This window comes from Amphiprion ocellaris, chromosome 18, assembly GCF_022539595.1.
Source record: "Amphiprion ocellaris isolate individual 3 ecotype Okinawa chromosome 18, ASM2253959v1, whole genome shotgun sequence".
NCBI classification, from domain to species: domain Eukaryota; kingdom Metazoa; phylum Chordata; class Actinopteri; family Pomacentridae; genus Amphiprion; species Amphiprion ocellaris.
In genome coordinates this window covers 19843539-19862563 of record NC_072783.1, presented here as the reverse complement: position 1 = coordinate 19862563, position 19025 = coordinate 19843539, and the positions used below count along the sequence as shown (strand labels likewise).

At 39.8% G+C, this 19025-nt stretch overlaps 1 protein-coding gene across 1 annotated transcript; it reads right to left on the bottom strand.

The window, feature by feature from the left end:
* Positions 1 to 1089: 1089 nt before the first annotated feature.
* Positions 1090 to 18388, bottom strand: LOC111579273 (cerebellar degeneration-related protein 2-like). Its single transcript, XM_023286495.3, has 6 exons — positions 18009 to 18388; positions 8172 to 8284; positions 6037 to 6185; positions 5787 to 5951; positions 5456 to 5663; positions 1090 to 4906 (listed from the first exon to the last, which is right to left on the bottom strand). Exons 1-6 carry the CDS (start codon positions 18085 to 18087, stop codon positions 4139 to 4141), a joined length of 1482 nt encoding a protein of 493 aa, XP_023142263.1. The 5' UTR covers positions 18088 to 18388; the 3' UTR covers positions 1090 to 4138.
* Between the last annotated feature and the right edge of the window lie 637 nt (positions 18389 to 19025).

Genomic DNA, 19025 nt, shown 5'->3' with positions numbered 1-19025 from the left:
TGCATCGTACAATGAAGCCTGCATGGCGACCCGTCATGGAGGAGCCCCATCTGTCGTCAATGAAACAAGCTTTTCTAATGGTACATTTTTCTCCACGAAGAAACTTTTCGCCGCGTAGTAGATGCCAAAGCTGACTTTCAGTCTCGGGCTTCTCCTGTCCGTAGTGCGCATACAGTCTATGTGCTACCAGGTGGCTAGTTAGCATGGAAGCTATGTGTCGGCTAAAGTGGCGTCTCTCCACAACGTGCCGCTTTGCCGACGCAATAGTCGCCCCGCAAATAGGACACATACATTTATCTTTCACTGTCGTGAAAAAGAACTCTTCCTCCCAGTCTTCGTCAAAATGGTGTTTTCTCTTTCACGTCTCTGTCATGTTTTTGGGGTAAAAACCACATCTAGCTTCCCAAAGTGTTTGTGCCCGGACGCTTCAGCAGCGTGACGTAGTGGTTTGACATGCGCAGTGAACTTTGACTCGGACAAGGTCAAAATTCATTTACACCGAAGACATTTTTGTTTTTCAAAAAAATTATAATAAATATTGTAATTCAAAATCTGCATTAATGTAAGTATTTTTGATTTAAAAAGAACAGCAACTGTAATTTTTTATAAGGAATTTCATGGTGACGTGTTATTTTTAGAACATGGGGGCAACTCACATGGTCTCTGCAGGCACCGTGTTGGCTACCCCTGTTCTAATCATACAATACAATATAAACATAGAATATCTCTGCATATATCTCTGCCCTTTCAATACCGATACACTCCAAAATTCATTATAATAACTTGCACTGGACCACTCCATACTGGCGGATAAGTAGCTTAGCCCATTTTGCAGCCTCTGTCCTACAGTCATTACTAGTTAAAAGTGTGCTGTAAATTAATATAAGTTCTTCCTTTTCTTCCATTTCCCCATTCAGACAGAGTACTCCTACATATAGCAAATACAACAACACTGGTTGCATTATATGAATTCTTTATTAACAGGGTAAAGTAGATCTTAGTTAAGTAATGACATGAACTAATGCCAGTCCAGACTAAACTTCAATGCCAATATCTTATGAACTAAAAATGCACGTTTGAACTGGATAGTAAAAGTAAAGCAAATTAAATAGGTTTATTGACAATTTGTTATTGACATTCACATACAGGCACTGAAAAGTTAAATAAAAAGAGAGTAACATTCACACACAAATAAATACAGAGATACAGTTTCACATTAGCTATTATAAATGCAAAAGATGAGGCGTAAGACATTTTTCAAGTGCAATAGGTAAGACATTACAGTACAGAAACCCTATGAGCCTTTATAAAATAATAAGAGGCTCTGGTTTGGCATTGTTTTGTCTAAGCTAACACATATTCCCCCACTCCTTACACTTGAATCATTCTTAAAGACACGAGTGTTGACCTCAAAAGCTTTTTATACACCACAGTTGTCCAGTTTAAATACATTGTTGCAATGAACCTTTATTTCATGGCGAGGTAACAGGATTCCTCTATGAGCTCAGTTCTGGGATTCAGACAAACATCCGTCCTCCACAGTTTACATACTTCAACCTTAAACACAAGTGTAGGGTCCCTCGGGTGTCAGCTGTGCCACGTGTGAAAGGTTTCAAGCTTGGTTATGTCTTCAACATTACTTAAGAATTGGGTATAAAATCGTAGCTGCAATAACATTCATTATAACAAAGGTTTACATACAGGAGTTTACCCAGAAAAAGGCATAGGTATTGAGTATTGTGAAAAAGGTGCAATAAGTTGCAGGTTAGTTTATAGTTTGGTAAGACTGCTAGGTGTTAGACAAAGCCCTGGTTTGAAGCTTTATACTGGTTACAGGTCAAGTATACAGTGTGTCTGTCTAGCTATAATTAAAGAAAAAACTTTCTTAACACTTGTATAAAAAAGCTCCACAGTTAGTCTGTTTAAAAAGGTTCTACGTGTGTTTTTCAGAAACTTCCTTGCTGACTTCTTCATCCAAAGGCCTTGTTTGCTATCCCAGTAATTGCACTGAAGATCTATTTCTTTCCTTATCTTTGCCCTTTCTCTTTATTTGATCTGTTAGAGACAAAACTGTCTTCCCAACAACCTAATATAACTACACTGTATATATACTGTATTCTGTTTGAGTGTTCATAATGCCCAGAAATAGTGAGAACAACTATCTGCAGAGATTGTCCTTTGCACCCTCTCTCCAAGACAGCAGCTTTTTAGCATTTACTGGGATCATCACACCGATATTCAATTCAAAACTCAACAGGTTTCACTATCTAAAACTACAGTAAGCTCAGATTCTATGCTGTATGTCACTCGCTACTTACAAATAAGAACAAAAGAGTCCTGTACCTCATTGAACAATTTCATTTTCGGCCCACATGAAAGGCATTTCACTACTAATACTAACTAAAAGAGAGCTAAAATGACAGAAACACAGCTGAGGGTGACAGTATGTAAATAATTTTGAAATAAGCTTCCAGTTGGAGTCAATTTTGTGACATTTTACAGTTAACATACCATTTTTATCTGATCCATTTCCAACATCCCAAATATCTGAGCACTTTCATTGAAAGGGGAATAAAGTAAATAAAGTCATAGTTTAGTATTTTGTGGGACATGCTGATTTGTTTGATGAGTTAGATGAGAAGACTGACATCACTCTTGTGTATGTGCGCTAAATATGAAGCCACAACCTGAAGCTGGTTAGCTTAGCTTAGCACAGAGAGGAGTTGCGGGGGGAAACAGCTAGCTAACAAAATTCAACTCCTCTTGAGTTTGCTGTTTGTTCACAACATGTTATTGTTTTTGCTCCTGGCCGAGTAATCTCCCCTGTAAAATCACAACTTCTTGTTGTCGCCAGGGCGAGGCTAGTTTTTATGCTCAGCTAGGCTAACTAGCTGGAGCCACTTATTATAGCTTCATATTCACTGTACAAACATGACAGTGGTATGGATTTTTTTTTTCATCAAACTCGTATTTCCAACAGTGTTGAAGTATTCATTGTCCAGACCTGTATATAAAAGATGGACAAAGACTCCATGTCTGAAAAGTGAAATCAGCATGAATAGCTTCATATTTTCTTTCAAACAGCCAGCAGGAAGCAACTCCCTCAGTCGTAAAAAGAAGTCAGACTGTGTAGAAGTCTATGAGATAAAGAAGCTATTTTTCACTTCATTTGTTGCTTCCGTTAAAATTTGTCTAATGAGTTTCTGATCTCTATTATTAGTTTCAATTCTCTTTCAATATAGCAACATTTTCCTTTTGTAAACTATGGTCCCATTTAGAGTGAAGTCGATGATACAGAAATTTAAAACTAAATGCTTTAAAATGGGACAGCGGCCATGTCCAGTTTTTTTGCGTACAAGTCTACGATCTAGGCTAAAGGTGAGGCAAAATAATCTTTAAATAAGCAGAAGTTAAGTCTCACACACACAAGACAGAAGCAACCTTATCAATAAACAAGCCTTATTTAAATGCTCAGCAGGGTTACTGTGATTAGTAATGTAAGTAATGGGAGAATTATTAGCACCTACAGGTTATTCTTGAGACAGACAGCACTGTGGATTGAGAGGTGAGCCATCAACCTTTGTCTTACTGTAATTACACACGTTAGTATAGTCCTTTATAATAAACACAACGGATACAATTTGTGTTAATATGAAATTTCCACTCATGTACTTGTCAATGATGCACTTTTCTCATGTTTGTTTTTTTTGGGGAGCTTCAGCTTTCGGTGCACTTGTGAGGCTCACATGAGGCATATTACTGTGTTGATGTGAATGTAGTGTGTAGGATAGTAAAGCAGTGAAGCCAGTATAGGTCTAGTTGGAACACTGAATCTGGTGGGAGTGGAAACTAACTAGGGCTCAACAAATTATTAAATGTTTTGTATACTTGTGTCCGTAGTCTGCAGAATTTTTAAAACTGGCCTTGTGCAAATCAAGTTCTTTTTGTTACCTGGAAGGTTTCAGTTCTGGATGAAATTTGTGCAGTCTGATTTGACCTTAGTTGACATGAACTGTACCTAAATTTAACATTTTTCAAAGTAGCACCCTCTAAGACTGTTCACACCAGGCCCTTCTTCACAAACTCGAGCACTAAACACTGAAAAAGCAACATAATCATCCATCCATCCCCTGCAAATTTAGTGTTTGCTAGATTTGCCAGATTTCCCAGATTTGCTAGCTTTCGCAGCTTTGGTAGCTTTGATGTCCATCTTGGTCTTCTGGATACGAGAGAAGATCTCCTTAAAAAGTGCCTTGTATTCTGGAGTGTTTTGCCCCAGTCGCTTATCTACTGCCTCCACCTGCTTGCTGATGCTCTCAATGGCTTCTGGGGTGGAGGGAGACTGGGTGGGAGTCGGGGGAGGCGCTGGGGTGGGGCCCATGGCACAGTCTTTCATCGATGGGTCTCGGGAGACAGGCCTGGAAGTCTGGACTCCGGCATGACACAGGCTCTCCTCGTGGCGCCTACACTTCCCTAACAACTCTTCATATTTCTCCAGTAAGGCATGGTACTGCTCGTCCACCTCCCTGAGGATGGACATCCCTCTCTTCCTCACACTGTTGGCGTGGAGAGCGTAGCTGCCTCTCCTGCGACCAGACGCATCCCGGGCCACAATGGCGTTGAGCGCTGTGTCGCTGCAGCTTTTCCTCACAGGGCTGGACTCAGGTAATGCCTCACCTCCAACACCTCCTCCACCTTCAGTTTCCTCCCTTACACCCCCTCCTGTTTCACCGACCTCCACCTCCAGGAAAGTGTCGGTCTCTGGGGTGATGTTGAGGACAGTCTGGGTAAGAGCCACGCCGTCGTCCTCACTGCTCAGCAGGAAAGTCCGAGCACGACGTAGCTGCTGCAGCTCCTGCAGCTCCACCTCCAACTCTCGTACCCTTGCCTGGCAGCTTTCAGCATCCTGTAAGTAAAAACAATCACAGTTTTTAATCCCAAACTGCAAAGTCCAAAGAAAGGAATGCATTGAGAGACAACAACAATCCATAACAGAATTCTCCTTCTCCTACTAAGCTGCTGAAACAATTTATTTTCTTTATGGACTAATGAATGAATTTACAAAATAGCAAAATAGAACTGTATTTAAAGAATATCTGACATCTTCGGCATGTTTAGGCAGATGCACATATCTGACAAATTGCAGTCTATAACTATATATTATTATATTACTATTGTCAAAAATGTTCCTGAAAACTGCAGAAAGAATTTTTAATGCCACTGAGAATCAAATTTAATGCTTTGTAATGCCATTTAAGGCCTTAATTTTCACAAAATCAACCTAATGACTATTAATGCTTTTTAATGCCCTGCAGAAACCCTGTTGATGATGAACATATGATCAAAGTCCTCTTTACTTGCCATGTCAAAGTGCTCATTGCAGATTATTTGAACAAGACATTCATTATAGCTTCTTGGTATGCAATCCAAAACTGTTCATCATTGTGTACCCTACCTGCACTCGTGTCTGGAGCCGGGAGAACTCTGCAATCAGGAGGTTGCACTCCCTCTCCACCCCTTCCCTCCGACCCCTCTCAGTCCGGACAGCTGCTCGCAGGGCCGACACCGCCTCCCTCAGGTGCTGGTTGTCTTCTTCAAATGGTTGACGCTTGGCTTCCACAGTAAAGCTCTCAGCCCTGCCAACTACAAATTCATCCTCATACCTGTAAAAACAAAAAAACAAATTACATTTAATGGGTTTCTTACAGACAGGGCTTTCATTGGTATAAGACTGATTTGTCAAATTGGGCTCCGTATTTTCAGACTTTGCAAGACATGACGAGTACCTGGGCGCTGTGCAAAGCTCCCTCAGGCAGGGGAATGAGTGGATGGTCTTGCGTCGCTCCCTCTTTTCCCTCCTGACTCGGAGCTGCTCCATGGAGCGAAGCTGCTCCACCTGCCCTGACAGAGACTCCACCTGGTTCTGCAAAGTCTCGATAGTCCCTGTTAAGCTGGAGCACGAGAAAGAGCAAAGTTTTTTGAAGGGATGGAAGAGGAAATAGAAAAGGTGAAAGGAAAACTCCAAGTCCCTCCCACCTCTCTATCTTTTGCTGTGAGGTCTTGCTGTCCGTCACCAGTGTGTGGTTGGTGCGTTCCAGCTCTCGGGCGGTCCCGTCCAGCTGCTCGTACACTTTGGCATGCTGCTCATTCATGTCCCGAAGAACCTCCAGTTGCTTTGACAGGTACTGCAGGACAAATACATAAACATTTGTAGAAACACCTATACACGGCTGATTGGAATACACACTTTCAGAAACAGTAATAACCATCTTATAAATTGTGGTGTAACAACAGCAGGGTTAAAAAAAAAAAACTTCTCACTGGCTGTCACTTGAATTTGGCTTTGTTCTGCAATTTATAATACACTGCCTGTCCAAAAAAAAAGCTGCACACTCTAATATTTCATTGGACCGTCTTTAGCTTTGAGAATGACACATTCGCTGTGGCATCATTTTGATAAGCTTCTGCAATGTCACAACATTTATTTCCATCCAGAGCTGCATTCATTTTCTACCAAGATCTTATATCTTCTCCAGTAAATCCCAAAGCTTCTCAATGGGGCTGAAGTCTGGACTCTGTGGAGGTCAGTCCATGTATGAAAATGATGTCTCATGCCCCCTGAATCACTCATTCAAAATGTGAGCCCCATGAATCCTGACATCGTCATCTTGGAACATGCCCATGCCATTAGGGAAGAAAAACTCCAATGATGGAAAGACCTGGTCATTCAGTATATTCAGGTCATCAGCTGACCTCATTCTTTGGGAACATAATGTTGCTGAACCTGACCAACCCCAGATCATAACTCTAACCCCCACAGGCTGGTAGACACTAGACATGATGAGTGCATCACTTCATCCACCACTCTTCTTACCCTGATGAACCCATTAGTTTGGAACAGGGTAAATCTGGACTCACCAGACCACATGACCTTCTTTCATTGCACCACCATCCAATCTTTATGCTACCTAGCAAATTGAAGCCATTTTTTTCTGATTAGCCTCACTGATCAGTGGTTTTCTTAGAGCTACACAGCTTTTTAGTCCCAATCCCTTGAGTTCCCTTCGCATTGTGTGTGTGGAAATGCTCTTACTTTCACTGTTAAACATAACCGTAAGTTCTACTGTTGATTTCCTACAATCATCTAAGAGTTTGTTTCAACCACATTTCTTACTCAAAGATGATGTTTCACCACTATCCTTTAGGTTTTAATGATGTTTAAGAAATGAGAAGCTCCTCACTGCATCAGCTAGGGTTAAATAAGTTGCTGTAGCTGAAACATATTCATCATTGCAGTAAATATCCAATGGAAGGCTCTTACCTATTTGCTTAGTTAAACCCAAGTGGTGACTTTTTTTTTGGACAGGCAGTGTATATAGGATTTATTGCTCTGTTTGATATCTGTTCATTTACTGCTTTAAAGTTGAATCTCTTCAGTTTGAGAGTTACTGTACCAGGTGAAGCAATCTTACCTTGAGGTCCATTTAGTAGATGCTTTGGAGCTTTCAGTGATTTAACATTTTTTTCATCTATAACTGGAGTTTGCCAGTTTTCATAACACTAGGAATGTTTAAGATCATCAAAAGCCCCAGAACAGGAGTGATCATTGACGTGAGATTGTTTTGTGCAAAATTAACATTAAAGCCATTAAGCTCTGATGCAGCATAAGACCTGCTACAGTGTTTACACAACACCTTCGATCCTAATGTCTTATTTATAGAGGAATTTGTATGACCGTCTTATGCTAACATTATGACAAATGTGTCACAAAAAGATATTTTATCGACAGAAAAGATGGATCCACAGCACCGTATCTTATTCAGTGTCTTATTATTAAAGGGAATAATGTTTTTTAAAGAAGGCATGAGTCAGGGTGAAATGTTTTGGTCCTATAACAAAGACACATGGAACTTCAAAACTCACTTTTTGTGTGTGCAGAAGAATCATGGTAGCATAAAGAAACTGGAAATTAAAAATGTTACTTAAACCAGCCTGTGAATGTGGTTCCTTTAAGCCTCATGACAAGTTCCATGAATTATTCCAGTGTCTGTAATAATTCCGCAAAGTCTTGACAGCAAAGTGCTTTGAGATGATATATGTTAGGATTTGGCACAAAACAATTAAACTTGAACTAGATTTCGACATCATTGGCAGATCTTCATCATCCACACCTCAATCTCTTGCACTTGCTCTTCATTAGTGATGTACATCTGCTGCAGAGAATCCTCCAGCTCCTTGTTCCTCTCTAGAAGAGTCTTCCCAAGTTCTGCTGCCAAGTGGAGGTCTAGAAATTAGAAAGAAGTAGAAGGAGAAAAAAAAGAACAAGTTCAATTCAAAGAGTGAAAGCAGAGCGTAGAAAGGGAGAGGTGGAAATGATGAATGGATGAAGAAAGACGGCCTAAATATTAATACCATTGGAGCAAAAATAGAAGAGGATGGATTGAGATGGAAAAAGAAAGGAAGACGTTAATCTCACAGAAGAAGCATACTGCTGCTGCACAATTTAGATTACCACTGTCACGATTAATAGAGCACACTGCTCTATTTTAAGCAAGGTTTTAACAGGGCCTGGAATGATCAAAAAGTCCATCACATCACCTCAGTCTGCACTGGACCAGTCCAATTATAAAGGCAGGAGAGGCAGGGCTCCTCCCTGCAGCATTGTCCTCCTGCAGGTCCTCTCTGCTGACTGAATATGAAGGTCAGAGACTTGTGCCAAGATTATTCAAAAAGGCACCTGTCCACTGAGATTAGGACAGAAATAGGCAGAGATTCAGCGCACTGGGATGCAGGTTTCCTTCGCTTTACTAAGGAGCTGATAGATGGGCATGTTAAATAAAGGTCCTCCGTTGGCAGTGAGGTTGCTTTAATTGCAGCAGTTTTTATTTGTGCTTCCAGACTGCTAATGCACCTCTAAAGTAAGATGAGTCACTGTCATCATTCTCTATCCAAACTGTGCTCTGACTCAGCTCTACTGAAGGCCTACATCGCTGAGTCTGAGTCAGCAAGAGGTGATTTGCGACCTCTCAGTAAGCGAGGGATTAAACCGAACAGCCAATCAAGTCATCTCGCATACAGGCCTGACGTTGACTTCAGTAATGAATAGTGATCACTGGGATGAATGCCAAGCCTGACCTGCATCACTGCAACATTTCCCCATCACTGAAAGCATGAATGGACATAGAGAAATCTCTAACTCTGAAAGTTACCGAGGATCTCATAGTGTGATTCTGTGCTACAAGAGTTTTTGATTAGTCAAAAACAGTCTTGATTAAAACGCCGAAACATTGTCTGGTTCCAGCTTTTCAAATGTGTGGATTCGCTGTTTTTCTTCCATCCGTCCATTATACTGCAGATAATGATTCGTGGGTGCTGGAGCGTTCCACAGCTGATGCCAGACCAACACAGGGCTAATACAAAGAAAACAGACCATAATGCACACTCACACCCACAACTACAGCCAATTTAGCATTAGCTGTTGGAGGTGTCTGTGGGAGGAAGCTGGAGCACCCAGAGAAAACCTGCCCACCCACAGGGAGAACATGCAAACTCTACACAGAAAGGAAGTAACCGACTAGCAGGTTCAAACCCAAAACCACGTCGCTATGAAGATACAGTGCCACTTCCCCACTGTAACTGTAAGTTCAATGTCTTTCAGTAAATTTGAAAGACATCAGCAAGCTATAGAAACTTGCTATAGGAACTTGTCACTGTTTTTGACAATTTATAGACGAATAAATAAATATGTACAATAATCAGTCTGGCTACCTGTTATTCTCATCTTATTTTAAGCACAGTTTGCAAATTATCCCAGTGTACTCAAAAGAGGTTTGGTGTCTCTTGTATTGGATATTTTTTAGTATTAATTTTCTTAGTATTCTCTAATTATTAATTTTTCTATAAATGCATTAATCAATCATGCAAGGGACCACTTAAAGTGACAAACCAAAAGGATTTTTTTCCCCATTAGCTCAATGCTTTGGTCCACCTTTTTGGTTCAGTCTAACATTGTTCCTTGTTGGTGGAGACCAAAAACAGAGCTAAATGCAAAGTGAATATGGCGCTTGTAGCCAGAAAAATGACTCAAAATAAATACCAATGTTGTTACCAATATGTCGAGACCAAAATAGATGAATAAAGCTCTACCAAAATTTGCAGTGTCAGTTTGGAATGTCATAATGTCACTGTTGTTTGTAGCATATTTCTGCTCCATTCAACTGCATAAAAATGAAGTTAATGCAGGTGTAAAGGTCCTCAGCGATATCACATATAATTAAATTGTAGGTTTGACTTTAACTTACCACACACATTATGTATTAGTATCAGTGACTATGACAATTATCAAGTACTGAGAAATCGCAGTGCATGAATATCACATTTTAAAATATTGTCCATTATTTAAATTAAAAAATGAGTATTGAGCTACACATTCTAATCAGACGTTTTTTTCTCTTAAATACTGACGCTGGTGTTAGCCTCAATCCAACACTATTGTAGCGATTTTTCAGTCAGCGCTGACTGAAACCACACTGCTGGTTTACCTTGCTGTCTGTCCTCGCCTCCTTTAGTGAAACTAATGAGCAGCAAGCTAAGCATGCTGTTACAACAGCTCCATATGGACCAATTCACACACTTCCCTCTGTGCTGATAGCTTAATGAATTCCTGTGGGGCCCTAACAGCAGCTGCTCAGGTACAACTGAATAGATCCCTGCTCAGTGCTGAGGTGAGTGTGGAATCCAAGCAGCTCTCTTTCTGCTTGGATGAATTACAAGACATCCAACTCAAAGTACTAGGTTAGCATTTTTCATGAGGTGCATGAGCAGCCCATGACATGTTATTATGAAAACCCCGCACCCTCAGACGTTACAATAAATAACCTTCTCACCGACATAGTAGGATGGGTTAGCGGACTCGTGGACTCATCAGATCGAAGCATAGATTTCCACTGCTATAATGTCCATTCCTTGTGTTTCTTGGCCCAAACAAGTCTCTTCTGTTTGTAGCTTTTCTTTAGTAGTGGTTTCTTAGCAGCTACTTGACCATAAAGCCCTGATTCGCACAGTCTCCTCTGAACAGTTGATGTAGAGATGTGTCTGCTAGTAGAACTCTGTGGCATTTATCTGGGCTCTAATCTGAGGTGCTGTTAACTTGCCATTTCCGAGGTTGGTGACTCGGATGAACTTATCCTCAGCAGCAGAGGTGATGCTTGGTCTTCCTTTCCTGGGGCGATCCTCATGTGAACCAGTTTCGTCATAGCGCTGGGGATACATTCAAAGTTTTTGCAATTTTCCAGACTGACTGACCTTCAGTTCTTAAAGTAACGATGGACTGTCGTTTCTCTTTACTTAGCTGATTGGTTCTTGCCATAATATGGATTCTAACAGTGGTCAAATCAGGCTGGCAACTGTGTACCAACCTGACTTCTGCACAACACAAATCATGGTCCCAATCCCATAAAGAGGGCAAGAAATTCCACAAAATAACCTTGACAAGGCAAACCTGTGAAGTGAAAACCATTTCAGGTTACTACCTCATGAAGCTCATCGATAGAATGTCAAGACTGTGCAAAGCAGTAATAAAGCAACGGGTGGCTATTTTGAAGAATCTAAAATATAAAAGATGTTTTGACTTATTTCACACTTTCACACCTGTTTGAGGTGTTTTTTTACTTTTTCAAAAAAGAGATAATGTGCAAATAGGAGGGAATAGAAGTTAGTAACCATTTATCTCATATGACTAATCAGCTGTTCCTGCCATTTTTTTCTAGATTCCTGAATTCCTGAAGGCTTCTCTGTATTTTTCTGGACAGTTTTATTTGTTTCTTCTTCTTCAAGGTTCTTTTTAAGTGGCAAACAGCAATATTCGTTTCAGTCTTATTCAGCTCTGTTTACTGCAGCTATGAGAAGTGTAGCTTAAACCACTACCTTCTGATGACACTGTGCAGACAAGTTTATTCACTCCAAAGTACTTAATGGAAAGAAGCCTAATTAGTATTTTTTTTCTTTTTTAAGCAACATCTTAAGAGTTTGCTTTTGATTAATTTCGCAATAATAAGACAACGCAACTTGTATGTTACCTGCCATGCAGACAGACATGTGTTAGCAGTTAGCTACTAACTGCTAACAAATGGTTTGACAGTTAGACAGATAATTTGGTGGAGCTGAAAAAGAGGTAAAAGGAAAGCAAATATTAGACAGTTTGTTGGGTGGTCAGTAATATGAGTCAAAATGAATGCTAATGTTACTCTGTGTGTGCTGGTTGTGTAAATAGGCAACGGTTCGTTAATGTTAACTTTATAAGATAAATTACCAGTATTGTGTTGCAAAGCTCCCAGGTTGTCAAAATGATAAAATACCACAAGTTTAAAGTTTATATTTGTTGAAAAGCTTGTCTTAATTTTTCTGTGAAAATTTCAGAAGAGTTTTGTTTGAGGAACAACTGGGTAGTTAGCACTAGCAGTGGTAGCAAAAATGGCTAAACACACAAAGAAAGAACCACTAAAGACAGACACTATTCTGCATAAAAAGACAACTACGTAAAATAATTGTTGCAGTAATGTTATTGTCAATATTATCTAGCCGAACTAGCATTACTATCATGAATACAAACTGAATTGTATTAGCAGAAGCTGTCCTGGCTGAAGATGACCAACAAATCTAAGTCCAAATCCCACTCAGTAAAACTACAAGACCCAAACAATGTTTCAGTGTCCACATTCAAATGTCAAATTCTCTTTGGCTGTCAGAGAAGGAAAGTGAAGACTACACAGCCTAAAGGCTCAGTGACAAAAGAATAACAGAGAAGGAGGAGGAGGAAAACACTGAGAGAGTGGGAGAGAGCCAATCGATAGAACTCACTGCTCAAGCAAACAACTTTGCAAGTCAATACTCACCACAGACAACTGTCTGTTTGCTGCAGACAAACCTGACATTGACCCACACAGGATGAAATCACTGAGGCCGGAACTAAAGCATACGGTAATTACATCATGTATGAGGAATAGATGCATTTCCTGCATGCTCTTTACAACCAGTTGCAACCAGCTGGGAGTGTGGTCAAAGAATCTGGTTGCAGAAAAAAGGATTAACTTTGAAACTCGTATCTAATGGATCCTCTTCATGAATTAGTTTGAAATACGTTGTGGATGCATCTGTTCATACAGTCCTGTACATGGTGATGACTTCCACAGGCTGAGTTGTTCTTTACTAGGTGCATATCACCCATGAGATCACTGGAATGTGAAAAACAAGACTTCTCCTGTTCCTCTTTTCCTGTGTTGCAGACACGACCTCTGAACAGAAAAGGTTCTAGAAACATTCAGTGGCCAGAAATGAATTATTTAGTGCAACAGCAGAGTGCTTTTTTGTATTATCAAGCACCCTAATGTGCAATATGTTCCAAAGTAGCAATACCTAACAAGATCTTTATGATCTGTCCTGTGACGTTTAGACTTTAATACTCTGTCCTTTCTGAGCGTAAACACTTAAAATGTGACAGCAGCGTTTAAACATTCGAGGAAGCTTCTCCTCAGCGCCAACAAGCCTCCAGTCTCTGCTGGCAGAGCCACACATTCACTTCTTGGTTGTGAGCCAGTGGAGGCTCTGGCTAACACACAAAAGGCCCAAACAAAGAAGCTTCCTAATGACATGTCTTCATCCATACTGTTTTTCTGCTTTAAGAGTTTAAATATGAGCTACAGCTACATCACAACCAGCATTTACATTCCACAGGAGGACTCATCTTTGATATCTGTCTAATTTACACACACAAAAAAAGGCTTCAAAGGTCTCAAATGACTGAGGGGAGTAGTTTGTGTTAGGAAACTACAAGTTAAACCCTTTTATTTTACTGTCACTCACTCTTCTTGCAGTTTTTATAACATCAATCAGTTTTTCATGTAGAATTGTGCTTGGCATTTGAATAAAGTTTCTTGTTTTAAAAATACAGATGTAAAGTACACACTTTCCTAGTTTTTCTTTGAATATTCTCACAAAACATGAATCCGCTATTATTTGTGGACCTGGAAAACAAAGAAATATAACACAGAGAGCCTATAAATACTGGAATACGTTTGAAAAAAAGATTTCAGTTGTTAAGCTGCTAAACAAGGGATCAAATGAACCATTTATTACATAAGACTTTGACTGCCAGTTTAGATCTTTGACTCAATAATCCAGGCACTATCATTAAAATCTTCAATCAGAAAGAACTAAAAAACTTAAACCGCAGAAGTTGTGCTGGTAAGGATCAGTAGCTGGGGTCAAAGATATGCCAAAAAATCATGCAAAATGCATAAAGATCATTATGTGATTACTTTGGCAGATACTGTAATAATGATGTGAGCCAGGATTTTGGTGGGAGTGGTAATTTTTTCATCTCTTTTCTCATGAAAAATAAAAATATGATGATGTTACTTTGCTGAGATTTGCATCAAATAGGCAATCAAATTGATGCATCTCTGTAGCATATTTATTTATAAGGCATTTATTTATTTATAAGGTATTTTGTAACACAATTCCCCATAATGCAAGTTTGATAATCTTTTGATGAACTGTTCAGCTCTAATTACTATCACCAAAGTCAATTTCACCACTGAATTTTAGAGACATTATTTTGACATGTTTGATTTCAAATATTACAGTATTTTGAGTAAGATACCTATTGACTCCACGTTTTCCCAGAATTGCTTTTTGTAATGAAACTCTGCAAAAGAGACTTTTTTGCTTCCCTCAGCCCTCAGGTCAGACTGATCCTAGAGAACACCAGCTTCCAGTGATTCCTGCATAACAACAAGGTAATACAATGACCGAGGTGTCCCTCTGTGAAGGACTTGTGGCCTCTAAAAATGTCACGCAACTGAAGATGAGCTCAGGCAGTCAGCACTTTGAAGCCCAGCGCTGCTACATCCTCTCTGCTCCATCGAACACAGAGTCTCTGCTTGGACGCACACATGAAGACACTGCTCGTTCTTTGACAACAGCCATTTTGACTTTCAATTCGGTTTTAGTCCTTTGTGCTGCTACGGCCCACCATCTTTCTTTTACAAAACCTCTCTTCTTCACCATCTAACAAAATGTAAAAAGCTTGTGAAGATCTATTTTTATGCTCTGGTTGACTGATAATTTGTGCCAAGGAAAGAAGTTGGCTTATAAATCCATGACATGATGATGTGCGTGTGTGTGTGTGTGTGTGCGTGCGTGTGTGTGTGTGTGTGTGTGTGTGTGTGTGTGTGTGTGTGTGCGTGTGGTTGTGTGTGTGTGTCCAGTCCAGTAAAACCTCAACATCAGCACCATTTCACCGGAGCCAAGGGAAACGCACCATTATAATTAGTTGGCTGGAGAACAGGTGATTGGGAGATGGAAGAAGGCAGGAAATGAAGTTAAGTGGTTCAGAGAACGAGATGAGTCACTTTTACCAACTGTATAGTTGCATGCAGGAGCCGTGCACACAGAAGAGATCATTATGCAACACATATCTAGGATTCTAGGTCAGGTGGTGCAGGACATGTAGTGAGTTTAATTAGCATGTTAAATCTGGTTATAACCTGGCTAATAAATCTCTTTGCGGACGTTCACTCCGTAGATAAAAACAACCGTCCTAAATGTAGTTTCCTACGTCACTGACAGTTATTAGCTCCCCTGAGCTGGAACATAGGAAGCCTGTCTTCATCTATATGGAAACTGACTGATACCAGCTCCATCTGGCAACACATGAAATGCACTTTGCAGCATCCTTTTAAATGGTTGTTGCATGCTCAGTTGATTGGTTCATCCTTTAAGGCTTTCAAACTATTTTGAATATATTAAAATTTTAGGCCGATGAAATATGTGTATATCAGATACATTTACATATAAGGTAACAAGAAAAGTACTCAGAGAGCGCAGCCCTCTGTCACTTCAGACGGCTGAAATCTTGAAAAAATTTGCAGCAGAAATCACGGCACTATAGAATGTGGCCATTTAATATAGATGTACCTACAAACAAAATGACCTTGCACTGAGCACAGGCGTGTGTTATGCATGTGTATAATATGTACAGGTACCGAATCGCGTGACCTAAATATGTAGTGGGCGGCGGGAATTGATGGGACTCGGAAACACCCCCACAATTTAATCAATTGTTCCTTGTATCATTTTGGACGGATAAGTCCCAATAAGTCTGCAGTGGTCAATTTGTAGTAGGATCGCATCATGTGATGGTCAGCAGGCAGCTGATATAGTGTTCACTTGTTGTCATAGTTACAGTGACGCTGTGCTGCTATCTCACAATGATACAGAAATCTTTAACAAATCCATGGATCCAGACTATACGCTACATCACTGCCAAAATCTAATCACTTGGTCCTTGTGTCTTTTCTGACCTTCAATGAAAATTTCATCCAAATCCGTTATTTAGTTTTTGAGTAATGTCGCTAACAGACAGACAGACAGACAGATGTTCACCAAGCTCTACCGTTTCGGTTAAAATATACATCATAATGTTAGCGTACAGAGCTGAAGCTCCTAATGGAGAGTAAGACGTTAATTAGCTGACTTTGACTCTGGTTAATTAGACAAAGATTGAATGGTGGGCCCTCCTGCTGGGCTGTTAGCTAAAATTAATTATTTCAGAATAGCTCCTATTGAGCTGCAGTTATTAGCTGATTAGTCACTTTACCAATGACAGAAAATTAATCTTTGTCATTTTTCAAGCCGAAAATTTTAACTATTTGATGGCTCCAGTGTCTCCATGTGTTTTTCTACACCTTTTTGTTTTTTTACCATTTTTCACTCTTTAAACCAGGGATGAACAATTAATTGATAATAACAAAATCCCAATATGGAAAAGTGCAATATCCAAATGAATGGAGCTGCAGTTTTTGATAAAGGCATCAAATGTCCCAGCATGAAGCACTGCGGTGCTACAGAGACACTTATCTATAAATAATTCTGTCCAGACACAGGGGAACAAGTGTGTTTGGAACAGACAGCAGCAAAAATCACATCAGTATTTTTTATGTAGATTTTTATGATTAAAAAGAAATGCAAAAATTACAACTCCAACTAAAACTGGTACTCATATTGCAACCATAATATCTGTGTAAGTAATTGCAATATGTTTTTTTGCATATTATTTATCTGTAGATTATATTAACTGATTAATATACAACATATTCTACAGATGAATCAGTAATTAAAGATCTTCTTAGTCACATTTCTAACCTGAACAAGTGCCAAAACACATGAAATGTACAGATTTAAGGTTGCATCTCCTGGATCCTAATGGTTGATATATATATATATATATATATATATATATATATATATATATATATATATATATATATATATATATATATATATATATATATATATATATATATAAACCTCAAAAGCATAATAAACTTTTGGCGACCACATTATGCAAACATATTACTAGCATGTGTTTATGGATAAACCTTGATGTCTAGAAAAATGATATCCAGGCTTTACATCAGCCTAAAATAGTAAGTAAAGACAAAAATAAGAAATACAGTGACTTTAAGTGTTCTGAAACTGAGCCTTTCCTAATAATTTGACCCTGTAGTACAGAATTCACACAAACAGAGGAAATAACCATCAGTGAGGAGCTGGAATGCATTGTTGATCAATCAGACTGAATTTTGACGATGTGTCAGTCAACAAATAAAGCATTAATGTAGAATATCTATATAGGAAACATGAGATCTGGCACATACAGGCCTGTTTACAGCCTGACAACATTGCTACTGAGGATCAATCAGACTGTCTGATGCTGGACTTTTCCAGCAGTGAAAGGCCCTGCTTGGCATGCTGTCAATGCATTGTTGTCAGTGACACACAGCCTGCTCCTTTGAAACTCCTTCTATGTTTCAGTGACCGCATTAGAAACGAGCATGGAGCTCCACATACATCTCTGCCGTCTCTGAGCGCCACAGAGCGGCTTTGTTCGGAGGAGGCCAGCTGACCGGCGGAGGGATGCTGCGGACAGGGAGGATGTGTGCTCTTACCCTGCTCCAGGTCCTGCTGGTCGTACCACGGCTCTTCCTCTTCGGTCACGAATTCCTCCATTCTCCCTGAGCTGAACATGGGTGTCCCCCTCCTCCTGCTGGGTGATATCAGCCTCTCCGTGGGAACAATAGAGCTCCAGCAGCAGGAACCTCCAGACGGCCGCTTGAAGCTGGAGCTGCGGCTCCTCTGGGCGCTGCTGAGTTGTTGTGTCTCTACGTGTTTCCTCTTTCCTTCCTCGGTCACTCCCACCTCTCCCCCTCGTCCCCCTCCACCGCCCAGCACCGGCCCATCCCGGAGCTCCGACCCGCTGCTGCCGCTCCCGCTGCTGCAGAGCTCTACAGACGTGGCAGTGATGTTGCAATAACACCACTTCCTTCTGTCCGTTATCAGCGGCACACTCACGAGATGCCTTCAGGTGCTGCACGGAACGTACACTTCTGTCTCCAGCCGTCCAGCTTTCGGTCAAGTGCGCCCTCTAGATTGACGTCAAGGCAGACGCTGAGACGATATGACGCTGCTAATTTAGGGACATTGTTTTTGCACCGCTGCGTCTCTGTTTGAAGTTAAGCAGGAAAATATAATAAAACTAGAATTTCAGACAGCATCTAAATGCTTCATTACCTCACATAATCCCAGATCCAGACAGGCCTGATAATCTGATAGAGATAACTAATGTTACTAAAAATACTACTGACCTACTACTACCAATAATAAAAATATAATAATAATAATAATAATAATAATAATAATAATAATAATAATAATAATAATAATAATAATAATAATAATAATAATAATAATAATAATAATAATAACAAAACATAAAGATAAATAGTATGCCAACTTTTTAGAATAACAAAATCTAGATTTTAAAAGAAAAAACGCTACAGAACACCATTAACTTAATTTACTTCAAGTTTTATTTTGATATATTAATGAAGTTTACTTAGAAAGCTTATAGTGTGAATAAAAAATTACTAAAAGATAAGGTAATCCAGGGCAACACTGGGTCTACC